The 23,538-nt window shown below is 47.3% G+C and overlaps 1 protein-coding gene across 3 annotated transcripts in view; it reads left to right on the plus strand.

Annotated features, from left to right (window-relative positions):
• TNFAIP8 (TNF alpha induced protein 8) overlaps positions 1 to 23,538 on the plus strand; it is a 428,765-nt gene that overhangs the window by 314,918 nt on the left and 90,309 nt on the right. The window contains exon 1 of one of the 3 annotated variants that reach the window (XM_078675556.1): positions 14,074 to 14,377. The exons of the other annotated variants lie outside the window; for them this stretch is intronic. Within the exon in view, the coding sequence (XP_078531682.1) occupies positions 14,347 to 14,377 (31 nt within the window). The 5' untranslated portion in view covers positions 14,074 to 14,346. Of the gene's footprint in view, positions 1 to 14,073; positions 14,378 to 23,538 lie in introns of those variants that run through there. 3 annotated transcript variants of the gene reach the window in all.

The following is a 23,538-nucleotide window of genomic DNA, read 5'->3' on the forward strand; positions in this document are numbered from 1 at the left end:
GTATGCCAAACAAGGGGATTAACGAACAGGAGGGTAGAGTATTCCACCAAACATAATCCTAATCAAAAACAAATATGTTATATAAGAAAAAGAGCAACATGACCTAAGTGGAATAGGCTAAACTTTCAGAACCTCTCCCACTCAACCCATCACCTTTGGCTTTCCATAAAACCGCTACCCAAGGAATCTGTGACCCACTCTAAGAAATAAGTATGTCTTTATGATGAACAAAGCGCCATATACCTGCCAAATATGGGACCTGAAGCTCTAATAAAGTCTTGAGGCTCCAATCATAATCGCATGAACCAAACTATCCAAAACACTAGCAGACTCCAGGTGCAGCAACTTCACAAGTAAAAGAATTGTGGAGAACTGGGTTAATCCAGTTTATAATCTGGGAACTGGATTTTAGATTGCAATTTAAGTAGTGCATTTCTAAAAGGCAACAGTGACCAGAGGGTTTCCCGTGGAACGAACATGGCCGACTCCAAGTGGCTGACCCAGGTCATTGACGATTCTAGATGAGGAAAAGAGACAAGTGTTACAATCTGCAAAACACTTGGCGGATAACTGGACATGAAGAGTTTGGGGTTTCCAGGACTTATATGTAAAATGGGAAAATTATATTGGGTGTTTCCAGCTGATGGACAGAAGCTAAATAAAGTTGTGAAAAGGTCTAAGAAAGCGGGACTGAAGAAAAAAGATGGATGGTGTGATGGTTGCCTGAATGACAAATGCAGAGGCATTTGAATGCGATTCTTTTAGAAACTGATAGCCAATCCAATGCAGCTATTTGTTTGGAGACACACTCTCTTCAACAGAGGACCAGAGTGAATTTTGCTGGTTAATTTTGCGTGATTTCTAATTGGGTGGTTAGATATTTAGGAAGGCCCAAGTATACAGACATACTGTAATCCCATCAAGAAGGCGTGACTGCTTAGATCAGTGATTTAAGGAAATTAATATGGAAGCGCGGAAGAATCTTTAACAGGTTCTTTTCACATTGAAAAAAGTGCCTGAAAGTTTGTTTTTCATAGTTTTGAATGAAAGTTCAATGTCAAAAATAATACCCAGGTTGCCTACCATTTTGAAAGGGGTCATACTGACTAGAGACCGGGTGTCAGACCAGAGGATAGCATCACCACCCAGAATATGTCTATCTGCATTAAACTTGAAAATTGGTTTAGGTGGTGAATACTGTCCTGCCAAGCTGGAAGATAATTAGACTATTATGAGCATAACAATACAAGTGAAAGTGAAAGGATCAATCAGTGTTGCCTAGGGGCTGCTTATATCCTGAAAAGCCTAGGGATCGAGGAAAGAGCTCTGTGGGACACCGCAAAGAAGGGTAAGAAAGAATTGAGACCACCTCGGTACGTTTATAACGAAAAGATTTGAGCCAGGGTAATGCACGGCCCCTCACCGTCACGGCTTTAAGATGTGTCAGCATAATGGATGTTAGAAATGGGTTTTCTGGTTGGCTAGGGTATGTACGTATGCCAGGCAGAATCCACCACTCTAGTCAGGATAAGGGGTTACATTTCTAAAATAACCCCTGCTTGGTAGCTTGGCATGAGTAGTCGGGCTTATCTCAGAGGCAATGTGTAAAGCATTTGTATATAACAAACGGTAATACAGTGAAAACACTACAAAAGGACACCACACCAGTTCAAAAAAATATCCAATATTTATCTGTGAGAAACAAGACCAGAATGATAAAAATCCCCCATACAGTGATCCAAATACCAATAAAGGAAAAATAGACTTTATATACAGTTCCTTGAAGACGATCGCTCCGTCTGGGACTTTTACGACGTTGAGAATAAACACATTATTTATTTATTTATTTATTTTATCGATTTTTAGAGCGCGCAAATACCCGAAGGTGTCTCGGCGCTAAAGTTGCAGAACTCCCTGGCGGATTGATGAGATTTTAGGCTGAGAACAGCCAAGTTTTCAGAATTTTTCTGAAGTTGAGCAGGGTTGGAGCACATTTGATGTGGAAGGGTAGTGTGTTCCATAGTTTGGCTGTGGCAACCGTGAAACGTTTGTCTCCCCAGTTGACCCTCCTTGTGCGGGGGACTGTTAGCAGGTGCGCCGAGGATGAGCGTAATGTCCTTAGGTGTTCAAGCGGACGGAAGGCTTGTCTTAAGTATTGGGGACCATGGTTGTGGATAGCTTTGTAAGCTATACATAGAGCTTTAAATTTGATGCGGCTCCTCAGCGGCAGCCAGTGTAGCTGTCGGATGTAGGGGGAGACAGATGCAAACCTCGGAATGGATAGCAGGGTCCTCGCAGCTGCATTTTGCACAGTCTGTAGTTTGTTGAGGACCTTTTGTTGTGCGTTGAGAAGTAGGGCATTGCAGTAATCGGTTTTAGAGAAAACTAATGTACTGACTAAGGTTTTGCCTGCAGACGATGGTAGGTAAGGGATAAGTTTTTTGATCCTTTTTAAAATATGGAATGAGGACGAAACCACCGCGTTGGCGTGCTGCTGGAATGACAGCTTGTTGTCAAAGACAACCCCTAGATTTCGCACTTTGGATACTGGTTCCGGAGGTTGTCCCATCTGGTGTGGCCACCATTGTGGGGACCAGGTTGGCTGTAGTCTCCCGAATGTCATCACCTCTGTCTTATCAGAGTTAAGCTTCAGACAGTTTGATGACATCCAGGAGCTTATCGCCTTCATTCCGGATTGGAAGTTCGCAGCTACAGCAGAGCCATCGTCGTATACGGACAACACCAATTGTGTGTCATCTGCGTATGTAGTGAGGAGGATTCCGTAGGATTTGATGACCCTCGCCAAGTCAGACACGTATATATTAAACAGTGTCGGGCTTAGCGAGGATCCCTGGGGTACACCACAAGGCAGAGAAAAGGTCTGGGAGGTGTATTGGCCCAGCTTCACAGTTTGTGAGCGGTTGGACAGAAATGAGGCGAGGAGCTCCTTAGCTTTGCCTTTTATCCCCATGGCTGCGACACGGTCGATCAAGGTGGCATGATCGACCGTGTCGAAGGCTGCGGACAAATCTAAGAGTATTAAGATTGCGGCTCCTCCATTGTCCATAGTGGACCGTATCTCGTCTGCAGCTTTTAGGAGCGCAGTCTCCGTGCCACATTCAACACTGTCAGCTGGTTGCAGTGTTGTGGGCCAACCACGGTGTCGGGTAGACCCATAAAATAGTATCTTTGATGCAGCACATTGGACCTTGCGGTGAGCTCCGGAGGAGCGGCGTCAGCAGGCGCCTGTTCCGGAAGTTGGTGCAGGAGTCGTCGGGCCGTTGAGACCACACGCCTTGCAAGTAGAACTCTGTGAGTTTGAAGTGAGGAGCATCGGCAGGCATCAGGACTGTGTTGTAAAGCAAAGCGGTGCAACGTGCGGTGTAGGCTGCGGCTTGGTGCCGGTCATCCATCGGTGTTGTTGAGACCAGGGCTGAGGGTTTGAAGTGGGGTGGTGCTCGTTGCGGGCCTATCAGGTCACGGTGCAAGCAGTGGTGTCATTGTTGCTGAAGCGCTGTTGTCGGTAGACCCAAGGCTGCAGTGTGAGACTGTGTAATGCATTGTGCGGGCCCACAGGTCGCGGTGCAAGCAGCGGCATCAGTTAACGAGCTGGAGTCAATAGCGCTGGCATCGGTGGGCTAAGGCTGCGGTATGGGACAGGGTGGTGCATCGTGTAACTTTCGAGCAGTACCCCCAAACCACGATGCAGGCAGCAGTGCCGATGTCACCTTGGAGTGGAGCTGTCAGTGAGACCAGGGCTGCGGTGCAAAGCAGGACAGTGTTCCATGTTCTCCACAAGCAGTGTACACCGGTCACGGTGCAGGCAGCTGCATTGGCTACGGTGTCGTCGGGGATACCAAGGCAGCGGTGTGAAGCAAGACTGTGCGGAGTGTAGTGCCCACAGGTCACAGTGCAAGCAGCGGCTCGGTGGCGGCGGCGGAAGGCAGCATTGTTGAGACCAGGGTTGCCGTGCGGCAATGCCCTGTGCGGTACCTTCAGGTCACGGAGCCGGCAGCAGCGTCGTTGATGGCGTTGGGTTACATTTTTCCTCTTTGGCAGCTGAAACATCCAGTTCCAGAAGCCGGGACACAGAAGAAGTTGAAGTGTTTTATTTCCCCGAGACTTCCAACAGGAAGAAAGCTCTACATCAAGCCCTTGGAGACACTTAGAATGCCGAAAGAACAGTCTAGTCCTTTCCCTGCCCGAGACAAAAGCAGCAACTGCAGGCCAACCCAGCAAAGCACACAGCCAGGCGGTAGTCTTTCCTCACAGCTCTTTCAACTCTTCTTCCTGGCAGGTTTCTTAGCCCAGCAGTAATCTAAAGTTATGAGGTCAGGGCCCCAATATTTATACCACATTTTCCTTTGAAGTTGGCACATACAAAGTTCCGCTGGCACACATAAACCAGTTCTTCCTGGCATTCGCCAGGTGCACCACAGGAGGTAAAGACAGCTTTGTGAGAGGCAGCCACAGTCCATTCAGCTGCAATCGACAACTACTCCCACTTCTCTAAATGCAGCCAGGTCTTTTCAGCCTGGCTATGAGTCACCCAGGAAAGGCAGAACACACCTCTATTCCCCCTTGTGTCTGTCTATTGTAAATGAACATCCCCTGCTCCTGTCACCCTGAACCCAGGCGGGGAATACATAAACTGGCAGTGCCACACAGAATAGTTAGACAAGAAAATACTCGCTTTCTAAAAGTGGTATTTTCGAACACATAATATAAAAATCATCCCTACTAAAAGATGTATTTTTAAATCTTGAGTTCAGGCATACTAAACTATTTCTCCATCTTGTCCCAATGGAAAGTTAGGCTTGTAAAATGTTAGTCTATGGGACAGATAGCCTTTCAATAGTGAAAAACGTACTGCACAATATTTCACTATCAGGACATGTAACACACACCAGTATATGTCCTACCTTTCACATACACTACACCCCTCCCACAGTGGTACTTTGGGCCTACCTGAGGGGTGTCTTACATTTAAGAAAAGGAAAGGTTCCATGTCTACATGGCAGTTGAAAACTGCACGCAGACACTGCATTGGCAGGTCTGAGACACTTTTGAAAAGCTACTTGTGTGGGTGGCACAATCAGTGCTGCCGGCCCACTAGTAGCATTTGATGCACAGACCCTGGGCACACCTGTGCACTGTACTAGGGACTTAGTGATAAATCAAATAAGCCAATTATGGAAATAACAAACCAGTAGCACAATTTACATGGAGAGAATGTGCACTTTAGCACTGAATAGCAGTGGTAAAGTGCCCAGAGTTTTAAAACTAACAAAACAAGGTCAAAACCAGGAGGCCATAAAAGCAAAAAGTTCAAGGGTGAACCTGCTGACAAAGCTAAGTCTACCAGTGGACATAGAGACAGTGTTGAAAGCTGCACATAGATTGAAAAGGACAAGAGCAGCCCCCACTGTTAAAACCCAGTGGCAAACCACTCAAGAGTAGTTAATCAATGGAAGTGACCAGCACCGATTCTGTTCCATGAACTGAGTGTAATCTCTCTTGGGCAGGGTAAAACTAATTGTTTTGTTCCAGGACCTGACACGATTTCTTCTTACCTGCACTCAACAAACTTGCTATTGGAAAACTGCCAAGAAATGGGGCGATAGATGGTGTGGTCAGAAGGTCAGCATATGTCTTTAGGTTTGGCCTTTTACAGCACTGCTATCAAACAGATGTTGCCAACAATATACACAGAGTGGGCTTTGGACTTGCCCCGTTAAGCCACAGGCTTTCATCATTCAGCTTCTTGAAGCAATTGGCTTCAAATTTTGACAAGTGTGTACTGGGTCATCCTAGTTGAGTATGCACTGCCCACCTATTGCTGATGGCTGTTTGAGTGTGTCCTTCTGCCACCAATTGAGTCCTTACATTGAACTGAAGAGGCACTATTCTACAACTAAAGCCCTCTCTTTTCACTCCTGTCAGTTCACCACTGTGTGCCTTGTTCTAATCTGCTAATGCTTCTAACTCTGTGCTTAAATCTATGGAATTTACCAGTGTTTGTTTATAGGTACTTCTAAGTAGTAGGCATTGTAGCAAAGAAAAAGGAGTACTTACAGATGCCAATTAAGGTAGGAAGAATAGTGTTGGTGGTGGGTCACGTGTTAAAGAACCACATGTGCTCATATCAGGAGCTGTAACTGTAGTTAACAGTTGAGAGAAAGGAAATATTCAAACTGTGCATGGACAGGGCACGACTGCATGTACATTTTTGATTGGTTAGGTTTCTGTGCATGGGCGACTGACAGTGAAACAGCTGATGATCGATGTTCTGTGTGAGAGATGGAATTCAGTTGAAGACAGCTGCAATACGTTTTTGCTTGGCTTCACTACCACAATGGTATGTTTTTCTTTGGTTGAGTGGGGCAGACAGAAAGGTGCCCCATCCACCATGATTGGTTCACGGGTTGGAGGTGACCTGCCTGCTGATGCCTATTTTCTGTACGATGGTCTAGTTGCCACCATTCCAGAGCACAGTGATGGTGCTGTTGTTGAGGAACGGAAACCCTGGAAACACACTAAGACAATTGAGTGGTATTGCTTGCTTGTGTCACCATAGGAGACCAACCTTGTGGGTGGGTAGAAGCCAGACAGTTCCTTATCTAGTTAGAGAAGTGGGTGCTATCCTCCAGTCTTTGGGTCAGCCATGTGCCCCTGCCCAAACTAGCTAGCTCTCATGATTAATGTGTGAGGGAGCATTCCCTGGTTAGACCCACCCTAAAGAGTGAACCCTTCACTACTAATCTTTAACTCATAGGGAAGGGTAAGATGGCCTCCTGACAGAGGTGGGAGTCACCCTTAGCCTCATTTGGATACAAAAATGCTGACTATGTAAATGTCCAGAATGTAGTACTGAGGGGCACTAGACCATGATCATCGTCCCACATGAATGGCTATTATTGGAACAGAAAAGTCTCCTGCATGGTTAAAGACGTGTACTCCTGCTCTGAGTGCCCAATTGTATTGTTTCTGTTTCCCTAATGTTGTTTTTGTGTCATTGGTAAACACGGATGTGTATGTACCATGGCATAGGCTTGTCTCATGGACTGTGGTCTTGTTTGACCAGGAGGAGCTCCCAAAGCACTACCCTCATAATGGTGGGAGGTTACTGCCTTCACCGAGAGTTAAGCAGCTTGAGTGCAGTGGTGACCGCATACTGTGTAGTGCTTAGCAGAAGTGAACAGGACCTTTTTACCCTATGTCCCTGGAGTGAGGCCTACAGGCTCACTCACCTTTTTTAAAAGTTTCACTGCTGTGTGCTTACCTCACCCTTGGCCTACATCCGGTAGACGTGGAGTGCTGCGCAGTGCATGAGTAGTGACTCCATGTCGATTTTTGTGTGCCTAGAAAGGGTACAGTACAGGGCTAAAGCAGTACTGTGTAGTACACATGGGATTAGTGCAGGTATATGACATGAAAGATGTGGTGCTGTGCAGTGCGTACGTAATGGAAGCATGTGCCTTGTGTATGTGTGCTTGCGTTAAGTGCAATACATAAAAGGTGAAGTGGTGTGCAGCGTGCACATGGTGCTTGTGTGTGCTGGTACTTTATAGAAAAGCTTCTGTGCTGAACAGTGCGTTCAGACTGAATGTGTATACTGACTGCATGTGTACTTGTATTGGAGGTAACAGGGCTGGACAGTAAGTGTGTTGTGAATGTACACTAAGTAAGTGTGCCTGCATTGGTATATTACATGAAGGATCCATGGTTCAATTATGAGACGCCCAGGCCTGCTTGGTGAATACATGAGGAGGAGAGGAATCCCTCCCAACAGATTTGTGTATTTCTGCTTCCCTGTGAGCTGGGTGGGACACACTGACGGAAGGGACCCTCTTTTTACACTTCAAAAGCCTGCTCTTTGATTCAGTGATAGATCACAAGGAAGGGGCCTGGACACATCTCGGGAAAGTAGATGGGGTTGATAATAGAATCATAAAGAATAGGGCTCGGAGCCTGGCATTAACCTTTTGATACACAAATCACAGTGGCTGACATCGATGTGTGAACTCTGGTCACTCCCATGAATTGTGTTGTGGGTCAATCAGCTTTTGAGTCTTGCCTGATGTGACAGGCATACTTTCAAGGAGAAAGAAGAAAATAGAAGTGTACACTTCAAAAAAAGCAGAACCCCAATGCAAAACTTCAAAGCCGCAGACCCTAATTCACATTTTGGTGTCTGGAAATGGACTACGATAAGGGGAGACTGAAACCCTAACCTTTTTCATATGCCAAGCAGCCAGACATGCTGTGCTAGATGGGGGAGCTCTGCAATACTTCTATCAGAAGCCAGGACTTGTGGCTTATCTCCCTAATGGGTGAGTGGCATCACCCAGGAAAGCCAAGACCACCTGCCGTGGAGCACCAGTGCCTGCCTGGTCACCAAGATGAGCATGCTCTGTGAGGACGAAGAGAGAGTTGGAGGGAGCGAGGTCTAGGTGGGGGAGACCTAAGGTGAGAACTCCCTGAGTGAGATGTGAGGGAATGGTTGTGCACCAATCAAGTTGTTGCCATTGTGCAGTGTCAGTTTGGTGACCTCTGTATGACAGTTGACAGACACCGTGGACTGAGCTGTGTATTAAGCACTGTGTGGGTCTTGCTAAGCCTATATTGCTGCACTACAGTTACCCCATATGTCAGAAGGGGCCACTTGTAAAGTTTCTGTGGAGAAAACTCTGAGAATTGTAACCGCTGAGGTGGAGGCATTTGCACCGGAGGACTCTGTGCCAGAGGAGCCTGCAGAGAAATTACCAAGTACCTCAACAACCCTGTGTTCCAGGAGGGGCTGCCGGTACACATGTTGCCAAGAAGTTTGGGGCCTCACCTGATGAAAAGACCGAGGCTGCGAATGACATGCTGTGGCGCCGCACCTCGAAAGAACTGCCCCTGACTGATCCCTGAGGACATGGCACCCCTGCCGGCCTCCAGTCAGGAGCTGAAGAAAGGATTTCCCCATGTTAATGCTTGTGCATATTATTGTTCCTTTGCATATGTAGAGTTAGAATTAAAATACTTATTTTTGTTATAAAAGTGCATATTTGACTGGGCATTGATTTATTGTTTGTACTTTGAGGTATGAGTTGTGTTCACTTACCTGTATCTAGACTTGAAACCAAGGATCCTCACATGTAGTAAAGTCACAGAAGAAATGCTGCCTAGGTATGTGCATATGTTGTTCATAGCCGCCACATTTCCCAGGTCTAGTTTGGCCAGTCCGGGTTTTTCTTAGCATTCTAGAACTTGCAGTCTTATTTAGCCAAGGATAAAACCAGGGCTACCTTTCCCAGGGCTCTACAAGACCCATACTTTTAAGAAAAAACCCAGACTGGTCCAACTAGTCAAATGCATGTACCTGCGAAACTTGCCAGCTATGCTTATTGGAGGATTGGATGAATCCTGCTCCAAGCCGAATCCAGTTGGAAACAAAAACAACATTCTACAGGGTGTTTCCTACCACAAAAAGATAGGATTACAGCCTGCTTTTTCTGTGTATGATCTTAGTAATAAGAAAATATTTGTACGTTTATCGTAAAATGTACGATGAATCAATTAATAATCTGAAGAGCAAGTGACTCATCGCCTTTTCGATCTTATATGGTTTGATATTGGCAATTATATCACTCAAGGTGTTTGTAATTTTATTTGAAAAGTTTTATATAGCGCTTGCTAGACCCAGAGGTATCAGAGCGCTTTCCATGAGAACAAGTTGCACAGAGTTACATTTGTTACCATAGCATAAAATAAAAACATATACGAGTTATCTGGAGCATGAGGGAGGGTGGAGGGTGAGGGTTTGCGGCAGAGGTGTAGGAGAAAAACAAATAAGGTTATGTGGGGCTGGAAAGGGGAGTCATCCGCAGGATCATTGAGGGAGAGGGCAGGGGAGGGAAAGGAAAGGAGACAGTGGAGAGACGAGGAAAAACAATGTCCAATGTCTGGCTGGGTAGGTGATGGCTAAGGGGGTGAAACCAGTGTCAATCTCCTCTATAGCTGCCAATACAGCTCCACCGGGCATCGGCCATGTTGCTCTGGTACCTTGGTCAGTATAACCTATAAAGTTTCTGCCAGGGGGCATCATCAAAGTTCCATCAGCCACACCAGGCTCAGGTGGTATTGGGGAACGCCGCCTGCCTCAACCTCCAGGTATCCGGTACTTATCTCTCCCCAGCTGGACGCAGATCACTCGGTGTGAGGAGCATGCAGACCCCAGCCCATGTTTCAGGGGTATGGCAAAAACTCTGCAGGCTAGTCTACCAAGAAACTGGCAGTGTATATGAGTCTCCCAGCCTGGAGCACCACCTGATGGCCACATCCCTGATTGAAAGCGCCAAGAAAAGAGTCACAGGTGCCAGGCATCCATCCCACAAAGAACGCTGTGGAGGAGAAATCAGTCATTCCAACGAAGCGCACCTTCCCATGAGCAATCAAAGCATCCGCAATGGCCAGTGACCGCCGCGAAACAGTTACAATCATATCACTCATAAAACACTCCAAGTTATTAAAGCACAGGCGCCATCTTGGAAACCGGCTCAGCACCCATGAGAAAAAGCGGTGTTAGAGAGAATGGCCCAGCAACAGATCAATCGCAATAAACAACAGGCACCGAATCTGAAACATTTGTCCAGGCGACAAGACTCACAAATGGATGCCATCTTAGGGTCAGGGTGCCTAAACAATGCTCGCTGGCAACGGCAAGATCACCATTGACTATCTGCGGCGGAACATCAATCGCTCACCTCCGTTCTCGGCTGTAAGCAATCACTGAGCTCCTGCCCAGGACCGGCAGCTCCTGTAGAGGAGGTAGGTTCTCCTGTTCTGATCAAGCAGCAAGAAGAGAGGACACCCGTTGCCTCAGTGTCGTCCCCTCGCATCATGGACAGTGGCCGCCATTCTGGTTGTTTTTAGTGGGGATATCCAGTCTCCGATATCCGTCGCTCTCCATAACCAGCTGCAGGGTTAAAATTGCTCTCGGTGCAGTGGGATTCGACTTTGGTGCGCCGCCTTGGCGAAGCCGTTTTCTTCCAGCAGGGCGACTATTAGGGTTGCGGTAGTAGCTGCTCTTCAATTCGTCACTTAGCTTTGTCACAGTCGGGGACAGATGCTAAGCAGCACTGGAGATTCGCTGTGTTGATGCCAACCGATCCCGAGGGTTGGTGGAGTCGAAAAGGTCAATTTTCTGGTATATTTCACCAAAGAGGCGATCCCTAGACCGGGAGCTCCAGGCCGGAGCTTCTTACCCGTCTGCCATCTTGGACATTGTTTATATATTTGATTATGGGATCTAACCAGGGCTTTAAGTGGCCTGGTCCTGCTGGTGCTCAGCACCAGCATTTCTAAAAATGCAAGTAGTGAGAAGGGCACCTATTGGGCTCTCTGTTTTGCCCCTCACTCTCACGATGAAAAGAATATATCTTAATTCTGCAGCAGCACCACCCTTCAAAGCCTTTGATGTAACTTCAAAAAGACTCGTTATAGTACTTTCACACTCTCCTAATTTCAGAACTGAGGCATTTTCAATATTATATACAACAAAGTCATAGTTGTTGCTTATTTATCTTATGCAACAAATGAACAGGCGGCCCCCCCTGCCACTAGAGGAAGGGGCGCCATTAGTCGCGCTGCGTGGCTGAGATTACTCCGGGGGCAGGGAAGTAGATGGATAAAGGAGGGGCGGAGGGGACATCAACAGGCTACGCATGGAATCGTGGCAAAGTAGAGTATTTAAGGATGCGTCCCAGTGGTTCGGCCTCTTTGTCCTCTCTGACCTTTCCGCGGCCGCAGGGCAGAGCGCTGACAGTTAACAATAAAAAATGGTGTTTCAGCTACTGGATGGACCCCATGAGGGGGTAGTTTCCATGTGTGAAGAGGGTAGGCGGGAAGGAGACTGGCCTGCTGGTGGTCCTGGACTCTACTGCCCTAACCCAACACAGATGGACTGGAGTAGAATATTGGAGGGGGCCTGCCTGTGTTCAGGTACCCCGGTGGGCAGGTGCGGTATGCAGTGCCCTGGATTTCAAGTTGTGCCACTGCTGGCAGTAGTCTGTTGGGGCCTGCTGGTGCAATGGACGCAGCAAAGTGGGCGCTGGGTGGGCCGAGTAGGCCAAGTATAAGAGTACGGCCTAGTTCAAGTGTACGGCCAAGGCCAAAGTACAGCCAAGTTAACGATCAAGTGCAATGTCATGTCTAAAAGTTCTTACTGCCTGGCACACGTTGATGTTGATAAACTGTGAAGCTGTGATTAACTTGATATATACCAGGAAGATAAGTTTACTATTGTAATGAACTGTGGTGAAGTACCCTGATTGATGTGAATAAAGAAAAAGTTACGCTCTTGAACAACATATACTGAGTCTGAGAGTTCTTGGGCACAGCCGGATGGAAGGGTGACAAGAATGTGGGGAGGAATTAATGTCACGTTGTGCACGCACTATGAACAGGCGCTCCCCCCGCAACTAGGGGAGGGGCGCCCTTAGTCGTGCCGCGTGGCTGAGATTCCTCCGGGGGCAGGGAAGTAGATGGATAAAGGAGGGGCGGAGGGGACGTCAACAGGCTACGTATGGAATCCTGGCAGAATAGAGTATTTAAGGATGCGTCCCAGTGGTTCGGCCTCTTTGTCCTCTCGGACCTTTCCGTGGCTGCAGGAGCGTTGTCAAACACCCACCCACCTGGCAGAAGAGCAAGGCTTCGTGGAGTAGGAGTGGCGGAGCGCTGACAGTTAACAATAAAGAATGGTGTTTCTGCTACTGGATGGACCCCATCAGGGGGTAGTTTCCACTTGTGAAGACCCATGAGGGTGTAGTTTCCATGTATGAAGAGGGCGGGGTGGGGACTGGCCTGCTGGTGGTCCTGGACTCTACTGCCCTAACCCAACACGGATGGACTGGAGTAGAATATTGGTGGGGGGGGGAGGGCTGCCTGTGTTCAGGTACCTCGGTGGGCAGGTGCGGCATGCGGTGCCCTGGATTTCAGGTTGTGCCACTGCTGGCTGTAGTCCGTTGGGGCCTGCTGGTGCACGTTGGGGCCTGCTGGTGCAATGGATGCAGCAGAGTGGGCCCGGGATGGGCCGAGTAGGCCAAGTTCAAGAGTACGGCCAAGCTCAAGAGTACGGCCAAGCTCAAGAGTACGGCCAAGTTCAAGTGTACGGCCAGGTTAACGATCAAGTGCAATGTCATGTCTAAAAGTTCTTCCTGCCTGACACATGTTGATAAACTGTGAAGCTGCGAATAACTTGATTTATACCAGGAAGATAAGTTTACTATCGTAATGAACTGTGGTGATGTACCCTGATTGATGTGAATAAAGAAAAGGCTACGCCCTTGAACAACATATACGGAGTCTGAGAGTTCTTGGGCACAGCAGGATGGAAGGGTGACAAGAATGTGCGGAGGAATGAATGTCACATTGTGCGCGCACTATGATCATTGACAAAGCCTATAGCTCTGACTTGTTGTAGGTGCAATGTTACTTGTATTATATGTCTGGATGCGATGACAGAAGCAGCAAAATACCAGTGAGGCAGCACACTGTGGTAAGCACATATTTTAGCTTGTATTTAAGTCACGACCTTAATTATATCGATCACGCCTCTTTGAAAGACGCCCCAGTTTTTTAAACCCACTTAACCCCTTCAACGCTCATGACGAGCTCATGAGGTACGCCTCTCGTACGCTCATGACATGACGAGCTGAGCTCGTCATGAACCGTCAGCGCACAGCGGGAAAATGACCTGGATCTAACCTCCCACCCCTTTACCCCCAGTGAGAGCTGTGAGCATTATTAAAGCCCGTAACCTTGCACTTTGTGATCTGTGTGTTGCTCAAATGTCATGTACTTAGTCTGTTATATGCACGCAAGGCTCAGCTATGACCAAACAAAATCAGTGTTCTGTCAAGTAGAATAGGGAGTGACAAACAAACGTCGGCTGCTGCCTGTTGTATAATAAGTATAACAGAATTTTTTCCACCTCGTCAGTGCCGCACGGCGCAGCACACGTACGCTCCACCCTAAAGGGTGGAAGTGTGTGGCGAGGATATAACCCCGCGTTGGCGCGCACAGTGCGGCAGTGTGCTGGGCAGGCTCGGCTGAGCGAGGCCGGCCGGCCGGACGGTTGTCTGTCTGTGGAGGTGTGCCTGGTCCCCGCTCTGCAGGCGGGTGCTCAGATGCGTCTCCGGGGGCGGGGCCGACGCGGGCAGGCGGCGCCATTGGCGGAGTTTTGCAGAACTTTCTTCTCTCGGGCCCAGCCCTCTTCCCCTTTTCCGCCTGACAGACGGACTCGCTCCCTCTGAGTGCAAGCCAGCTGTGCCCCCGTCTCCTGCGGCTCGCGTTGCCACGATGGGTTCCGAGGCTGAGGAGTCAAAAGAAGGTAGGATTGGAAACACTTTATATTCTGTCGGTCGTGAGGTTGCGAAATCCGGTTGCAGCAAAGTCGTCTCCATCCTTCGTTGTACTTTTCTGGCTTGGAGAGAAATGTCTTCACGATCTGAGCTCGTTTTACAGAGTAACCATTCAGAGGAAAAGGAAAAAAAAGCGGTCTCTGGCAGAGAGAGGGCTGGGAGCAGGGCTTTGGTTTTCTTTTGGCACCGGGACAGCCCCTCGCGTTGACAGCGCTGCTTGTGCTCCTATAGGGCAGGAGTCTGCTGCTGTTGCAACCACATGGCACGAAAGAAGCTAGCCCAGTGGCCACAGGCTCCGTCTGCGCCTGTAGAGTGAAGTCTCTTTTAACGCTTGAAGTCCATGGAAGTTTATTCAATCACTGTCGCTAGAAGCCTGGAAACTGCTTATGATCTTAGATGAATGCCTGTATTCGCCTGTAATCATACACGTCTGCTGCCTGTAGAAGCCGCATGTTGCCTGTAACACTCTGCTGCTCGTAGTCGTGTGGTGACAAGCTTGGTGCCTGTAGTGATTGAAGACATGTGCTGCTTGTACCAGCTTGCTGTCTGATAGAGCTGGAGACCTGCAACAGGCCTGTGAAAATGGATCTCTGCTGCCTCCACTGGTCCTATGACTATAGCCTGTAACCTTCTCTTAGCTGCAGTGCCAAGAATAAACTGGTGACTAGCAGTCGGTTGTCTGTAACAGCCTTATGCCTGTAGACAGTTGCTGCCTGTAGTAGCTTGGTATCTGGGGAAGTCTGATGTCCTCACGTGTCCTGCTAGCTGCAGAAACCTGCTTCTTGCAGTCACCTGGCCACTGAGTACGCTTGCTAATATATTTGTGACTAGAAGTTTACGGGATGCTTGTGACTTTGTACTCATGCTACTTGTGAAAGCCGGATGACCTGAAGATGATTAATAGCCGAAACAGCTCGACAGCAGTAGAAACCTATGCCCTGTTCTATTCTGGTGTTTATGAATCCTGCTGCCTGAAGTCACCATACCTGCCCTGTCAGCGGATATAGGGAGGTGCTTTGTTCCTCCCAATAATCTGGTATCTGTTTACTATCTGTTAACTTTAGTAGCCTGGAGTTCCTCCAGATAATCTGGTATCTGTTTCGATTTGCTAACTTTAGCATCCTGGTACCTGAAGACCTTGTTGCCTGTGGCAACCTAATGACCAAAGATTGTGCTACATTTGATAGCCTGGTGGCTAAAGACACTTGTTGCCAGTAACAGCTGAGGAGGCTTGTTGCCTGCTGTAGCCTGGTGGCTGAAGACGCTTGCTGTCTGCAGTAACTGGGCGGTTCGGGTGAAGAAGCTCGCTGCCTTCAAACATGCTGTGGCTTCAGAGGCCTGCTCACTTTTCTGAGGCAAGGCCGGGGGTGAGTGAAAATAGGAAGCCGTGACTCGCAGGCGGACAGAAGCCAGGCGTAATTATTCTGGAATTGAGTTCTCTGCTGCCTGTTTTCTTTTTCGCCACCCGAAGCCCCTCTGAATATGAAGGGGGTGGGGGGTCGTGGAGCGGTTGGGGCGGGGGGGCCGGCGGAGACGGCTTCTGCAGAGCACTGAAGTCCCTTGCTCTCTCCGTGTGGAGGCGCTGGACTAGCGCCAACAAATACACGCGCATTCATCAGCAGCTGGGTGTGATTTTTTTTCTCCTTTATTTTCTTTACAGTGTTCCCATACAGTCAATTGAGAGCAGAGGTGAGGGCGCCGGCTTAATTTAGGTCTGTAAAATAACTGGGGGCGGAGAAACAAAAGGTTCCTTTCATGACCTTTTGAGTAAACATGGCAAGTTCAAGAAAGGCGTCGGATCGTTCAGCGGAACTCGAGTCCGGCACGTGGGTGTCTGGGGGTGGAGGGGTTTATATTTGGGGGCGAGACGCGCCGTCAGAATCACTTTTCACCCTGGACGTGGTGCTTTTTAGCCCCCCCTGGGGATTCTGTGAACGAAAACTGAGCGTTTTACTGCGCTGGTGAATGAATCAGAAGCAGTGTTCTGCTGCTGCCACTTCATGCAGGTTTACTTCAGAGTCTGCAAATGCGAACCAGATGAGCGGCTGCTGCGGGCCCGGCTGTAGGGGGGGGGGGGCTGCATGCGTGCCCATGCCCCTTGCAAGCACGTGCACACAGAGGTGGAGGGGTTGAGGCGCAGGGTGGTGCACATCCCTGAAAAACTGGCCGAGGAACGGTGGCTGTTTGGATACGGACCTTACATTCCTATGGCAACCCGCATTCCAGGCGGTACAGTAGGAGCAGCATCACATGCCAGGCAGGCCCCGCCCTAGAGTGCTGCAGGGGCCCGACACACGTGACATGCAGAAGAGTAGAACCCCGAACATGGCAACTGCCAATGGTGCAGCAGGAGCAGTGGCACCGGGACACAGAGGCCAGTAGGCCCCACTGAACGCAGAATGTTGCTATATTTAACAATTCAAACATCACTCAATGACAAGTTTCCTTCCTTCGACGACTAGGGCACAGATACCAAACCCACTCCCACCGTCATCGGAGCTTTGGTCCGTCATAGACAGTTGTTAATTCGAAGCTGTATGCGATTATCTTCCAGTATACATTGCTGAATGGGGCACCCCCTTAAATATATTGAATGCACTCACGAGTGTCCAGAGAGGTTTGTGCTCAGCAGAACAGTGCCGTGCATTCAGTAGCCCCGGATCTGACGTTGTGCGCACAACAGCCAGTGTCACTAACCCTTGCATTAAAGGTTTGACCCTGCTCTGTAGGGATGGGGAGGAATGGCGTTTTCTTTCGTCATCGGTGGGCTTCCAGACAGCTGCTTGGACGTTAGGGCACAGGAAACCAGATTTACTTACATTTTCCCAGGGATGCCAGGCACCCTGTCCGAAATATTTTGTCCAGCTTGCCAGCCTCCAAGGATGCCACATTTTATGCTTGCAGTGGCAGCCGTGGTGCCCCGATGTGTTTGGCACCCTCGGTGGCAACTCATATTATTTGCATGTCACTGTAAAGTGGCCTCGCCGCTAGCATTTTCAGAGCAGTGCCCTGGACTTTTGAAAATTGCAAAACCTTGCTTGAGAATATTCTCTCCTGTCTGTGCAGAAGCAAAGTGATACATTCTTTGAGACGTGCTTTCGAAGTGCAGAGCATATTGAAAATATGCTAGAGAAAATCAGATGTCTACTTACAGTAGAGATCTCGAAATGAGCTGCAGTGGGAGTCTTCATGATTGCGGCGCTGCTTGAAGTGCAGTCCGGCCGTAGTGTGCTCTTGGGCACCTCTAAAATGGCAAGAACCAGGTTCAGGACGATTGGTCTCGAGAAAACATCAGGTCGTGGAGCATCTCAGGATCCCACTAATATCTTCTGGCTCATTCAATCCGTTTTAACATGGAGAGAAAATCTTGATTTAGCCTGGCCGGGCTGGAAACCAAAACCAGCCCTGCAAAGAAGTTAAAACAAGCCGCACGCTGCAGAAGGCCACAACTAGATTGGATATGCGGGGGCATTGCTGGGTTATGCCGGGCCATCCTGCTCTGAAAGCTGCCATCCAGGAAATGCCAGTGGCAGAATGCCCAGTCTGGCCCCTGGTACGGCTGTTGCATCTTTGGCATGTTGGCTCATCTTTAAGATGCTCCAGGGATATTCCAGGCTGCGTCAGAAGCGCTCCACAGTAAGTTGAAGCAAGCACGGTAATAACATGTATCAGATTGTTTAGTTGTATATTTTAAGGAGTTTACATAGTGCTTTAAACCGAAGCTTATTAGTAGAATTAATTATTTCAGAAAATTATGACAAACTGAAACGTTGGGAGCACTAGTTCGAAATAAATCCTAAAAGAAATCTGGTGAAAATAAAGAGGGTTAATCAAATTAAAATGTGAATTATGAGTATACTAGTAGAAGTCGTGAATTTCATGGCAGTGCTGCAACAGTACAAACAGTATTAACTTCTAATAAACGAAAGAGAATATAGAATTCAGCAGATGGAAACACCAGACCGTAATGTCCTGTAGCTCTCAGCGTTTGGCACATATTGACATTAAAGTTGTATATTTCATACCTTGTTGCCACCGTCATCTAGCTGTCTGTGACACGTGGGATGTCTAGGCAGATAGCGCAGTGGCAGAGGGATGAAGCAGTGCTGATGTCTGGGTACCACAACAACAAGAAAAGGCCGCAGTCGGAGATGGCAGGAGATTGCCCTGGTCTTCGCCGCACAAAAGTGGTGCCACAGCCTTTAGGACACTAGCCAGACACACAGCGTGCTGCAAGAGATCCCTGCATTGTAGACACTCTAGGTCTTCCGCACACTCTTCAAGGCTTTTCGGCCACATCGAGCCAGGCCGCACAGCTCCACTTCCCATGGTGCTCTGGAGACATCCTCCTGACATAGCCAAGGCCTCAACTATACTCCCAACAACAGGTGGCACAATAGCTATAGATGCACAATGCTGACAGTATCACAGGTGCGGGAGGAGGGAAGGAGCCTACAGTAGGTCACATTGGATGGCAACGGCAAGAAGACCAAGTAGGTCACATTGGATGGCAACGGCAAGAAGACCAAGACCCAATAAACTGGCGGGAGTAGGCTGCGTTGCCTGGATCAAAACAGTGTTCTCTTTTCCAACCTGACTCATTAATCTTTAAACTCCCACTCTTCTTTCTGTGCATGGTACAATTTAGTAATTGCCTCCAGTCCAGGTGTGACTATGGTAACCTGGCACTGGTGTTCAGTAATGTCGCAATAATCCCACAGTATCTTTGATTTCTTTCTGGCTAAACTAAGTATAAATTGTCATGGATCAGTTCTTGAGGGAGCTCGATATCCTTTGAAAAGAGCTGAATGAGGTTGGTATGTTTGTGGAAAAGTTGTCTTCAGTTGAGGTCCTTGCAACTCCTAATAACTGATAGAGGGAGAGGTGTGGCGCCGCGGCCAGGGCGACTGACGCTGGAATCTGGGGATCACGGTTCGATCCCCGGCTCCGGCGGCAGGTTAGCCCAGCACCATGGGACTCTGGGCAATAGCTTGCTTAATCTCCCCGACGGCCCCCAGCGCCTAGAGACCCTTACGGGTGATTGTGCGCTTTACAAATGTGGATTATATTATATTATATAGTGTGGGTTTTACATTTGTTACATTTTGGGGTTTTGTCACAGATATCGTGAAATAGCTAACCTTTTATTTACTCCTGCTCACGTTTTTGGCATCTTTCCCTTCTCAAGTATGTGAACAACATTGATAAAATGTGGACATTTTCAGTGTAGATTTTAAGATGAAAGATACATTGATTAATCCGCATTCCTTAGTAAACACAATTTAACAGACACATTGTTTATTTACCTGTAGAGAAGTTACAAAGTGATAATACAGTCACAAAGAGCCAATACGACCCAGGTTTTAAAATACATTTTCAGGATTATGTATGACATTTTTCGATGTGTTTATTGTAAATGGGGTGGTATTTGCTTAATCAGTTGGTAACAAGGCTATGAGTTTGCATTCACAGGGGACCAAAGCTGTGCTACTCGGACATAATGCGCCATTCTCCAAAATATGAACAAGTTATTTCTTGAGTGCCGGTTACAGTTGAAATCCTCTTAGCCGAGCCATGTTTTGAGGGTCCAGACCTTACTTGCTCTTGGCCTCTGGAGTCAAAAACTTGGACTGCACCATGGAGAGTCCACGAGATATCTTTGTAGTAGCTTTATTCGAGTTAACTCAATGGAAGCACAAAGGAGTTCAGACTGTTCCCCTGTAATCTTCCCCAATCCCATAAAACAGTTCACTGCTGGATTGGATTGTCAAAAACTGTTGTAAAACGTCGAGCTTGGATGAAACTTCATGACCACCATTCTGTATTTTAAAGTGCAAGGACTATGAGTTTAAACCTTTGAGACGTGCACTGCAAAATGTACTGGTGTGTTGGTTCAGTGAAGAGGTCCTGTTTTTTGGTCTTACCTTAAATTAAATTTAGAAACACAGACATTGATCAGCGCTTGGGCAATCTGAACACATTGCAATCGGGCAATGGTGACCGGGAGGATGTGTAGATAGCAGGGCCGGCTTTAGCGCTGGGGATGCCTGGTGCAACAATCTATTTTGGTGCCCCTCCTCCCTGTGACCTCTTCCTTGCATTCCCTCACTACTGCCCAGTAAAAGTGTCCCTCATCTAGCCATAGCTCCTCTCTCACATACTATTCAATGTTTGAAAGCACTGGTAATGGTTGGCTTTACAAATCCACTCAGCTATTCACATAAGATACAGATCTGTTGTTTGCAGCAGGCATATTAACCCTCTGTGCTACTTTATGGCGAGTCATAACCTCCACTAGACAAAACTTATCTCTCTCTCTCTCGCTCTCTCTATCAGGAACATTCATCACAAGAGTTATCCTAACATTTTTATTGCTGCCTGAAATCTGGATGTGCAAATAACTCTGCAGCAGGTGCTTTTAAATTGTAAATGAATCCTAAACTCAGGACCCTGTCCTTGAGATCAGTGCCCCCTCTCCAGGTCAGCACCAAGTGCGGCTGCACCACTTGCACTGCCCTAAAGCCGGCCCTGGTAGATAGATTTCAGCTGGTGTGATTTATTCTAATGTGCTGACGTGCTTTATTGTTAACAGTAAGTGATAAACAGTGTTAATGTTTGGAAATCCTGCTGCTTCAAGACCCCCCACTGCTTACAGTAATGCAAGCTAATGTACCCCAGACAAACTCAAAAGGGGTGTCAGTAGTGGCGATTTGTCGTTTCTTATAAATGCTTTTTCTGATGTGTGCATTCATGTTTAGTTATGAGTGGCTTCCGTATGTTGTCTTGCACAACATTGCTTAGCATGTGAGATAGATGATCCGCGAGGCATGTGCCCATTGGCATTGGTGTTCCAGTGCCAGCACAGGTACTCCAGGGATATTGGGGGCCCTGTACTTCTAATCTGCTGTTCCCCTTGTTGGTCAGGATTCGGCAGAAGTCCGCTGAAGGCCAGATGATGAACACCTCATGGTTGAGGGACAGCAGATTTGCTTGCTGTGCTGTAATATCACAAAAAAACACCAAATGCATTTTGCTCAACGTTCACCTTTCAAAAAGTTTCCATTCAATTTTTTGAAAACGGTAGAATGACACAGGATTTCCCTTTCTTCTGCCTCCCTTGCTTTCCTTTTTTTCTTTGATTTTCTTAGAGAAGGGCTACTTGCTGTTCATTTTACTTTGTAGCATAAGAGTACACCTTTCTTAGGGATTGTTGAATTGCATTTTGTCTTATGATGCCGAACTGGAGCAATTTTTGCTTCATCATCATAATTTGTAACAGGAAATTTTTATTTCTCAATGTTTTTATTCTCTTTAAATAGTTTTTCTATAACTTTACATACATCTTAGAACTGTTGTAAGGAGGACAGACCTGCTCGTCAAAATTCCCGACTGAAGATCAAAGGCTGAAGCCGCACCTCCTCGATACAGAGGAACTCTTCGAGTGGCCATGGCTTGACAGTATATGTAGATTTCCATGGTAACGGATGAGAAGTAGTATCTTCGCTGAGTGATCCGAGAGACCCTTCCTTAGATACAAATCCTCTGATAGGAAGCCAAGTAGTTTTTGCCATCAGACAAAAGGTCATTTGTTTTCTCTGGCACGAGTTTATCTGGGAGCCAATCTTCAGTATTTGAGCACACATACAAATTGGGATTTACATTTTGTTTGGTTAAAAACAACTTCACTTTGTTAACATGTTGTAGTACTCTGATTTAATAGTTAACAGTTTGCTAAAAGGTGTATAGCGTTTGATTAAAAAAGGTAAGCTTAAATCAACTTAAGCCACTGATATTTAGCCTGGACGATATTCCATTGCATCATTTTGCTCCTCGCCGTGCCACTGCACACAGGTAGTTTTGGACACTTAATTCCAGTATACCTCTAGACATTCACATCTTCCAACCTTAAATTGCTTATAAATATGCGAAAGCATTTACATGCTGATTGATCACTACGTTTTGTCTTAACTGCTGATGAGGAAGCAGTGGTAACACCCCGGTATATGCAAAGGTGCAGGTTTGAGACAGTGGCGCTGTGTGTGTATGGAAGTCCCCAAAAATGTTTGAGGCATTAAAAGTTCTTATATTGGAATGTGGATCTTGGGTGAATAACACGTGCAGGGGCATAGCTAACACTGGTGCAGCAGATGCAGTGGCCCCAGGGCCCTTTGAGCTACGATAATTGCTGTGTTTTACCACCCAGACAGCAGCCAAATGGGTCATTTCCTTATTTTGCACCAAGGTCCATGGTTTCCATGCCGCACTACTGCACAGGTGTCGTCCATGTGAGGTGTACTGTTGCAGGTTAGTAGTGGGCCTGCACAGATTGACGTCTCGCCGTAAGATTGGTAATATATCTCTTCCTGTGATGCCTTTGTTTGTTATCATCTGAATCATTCCTAAGAGTTGATGCTTAATGTCAGGGTTGTCCAGTTTAGTTCGGAGGCAAATCCCATAGCAGATTTAAAGGATACCCACACAAAAGACTTTTGCATCCAGCAAATATTAATGGTATTTATTTACATAGTTTTTGATGGCCCTGAAAATCTGGCATAAATACGGCACCTTTAGTCCTAAACTGGACATCTCTGCTTTAATTGAAGTATTCTAAAATGGCAGGCACGTTTTTCTCGTATTTTTAACCCCTCCAATAAATAGTTTGCACCACATGAGAGGAGGAACCGACTACGGGAAATGGAAGGCAATCAGCTTTCCAATTAAGCCAGTCCATGTCAGTCAAGGAAGTCAAGGTTGATATTAGACAAGGCAAATGCAGGAAAGCTACAGGTCGAGATGGAGTCCCAGTGGAGCTGCTCAAAGAAAATCCTGATTTATACCAGCATTGGCCCATTTACTCCATCTCCGAAATAAGGTACTGTGGTGCCAATCCTTAAAAAATGGGACAGAGGGGACCCGAAGAGCTATAGGCCGATTTCCCTAATAGATGCCCCAGCTAAGAAGTTGGGAAAGGAGCCTTTAGCATGCCTAGAAGGATGGACCACCACAAACCATATTCTTTCGGAGGTCCAATATGGCTTCATACAGGGCCTGGGCATGGGTAAGCATTGTCTAAATCTCCCACTCATTATTAGTAGATATACCAAGTCCATGAAGGGCTCTTCACATCTAT

This window comes from Lissotriton helveticus, chromosome 2_1, assembly GCF_964261635.1.
Source record: "Lissotriton helveticus chromosome 2_1, aLisHel1.1, whole genome shotgun sequence".
In the NCBI taxonomy this organism is placed as follows: domain Eukaryota; kingdom Metazoa; phylum Chordata; class Amphibia; order Caudata; family Salamandridae; genus Lissotriton; species Lissotriton helveticus.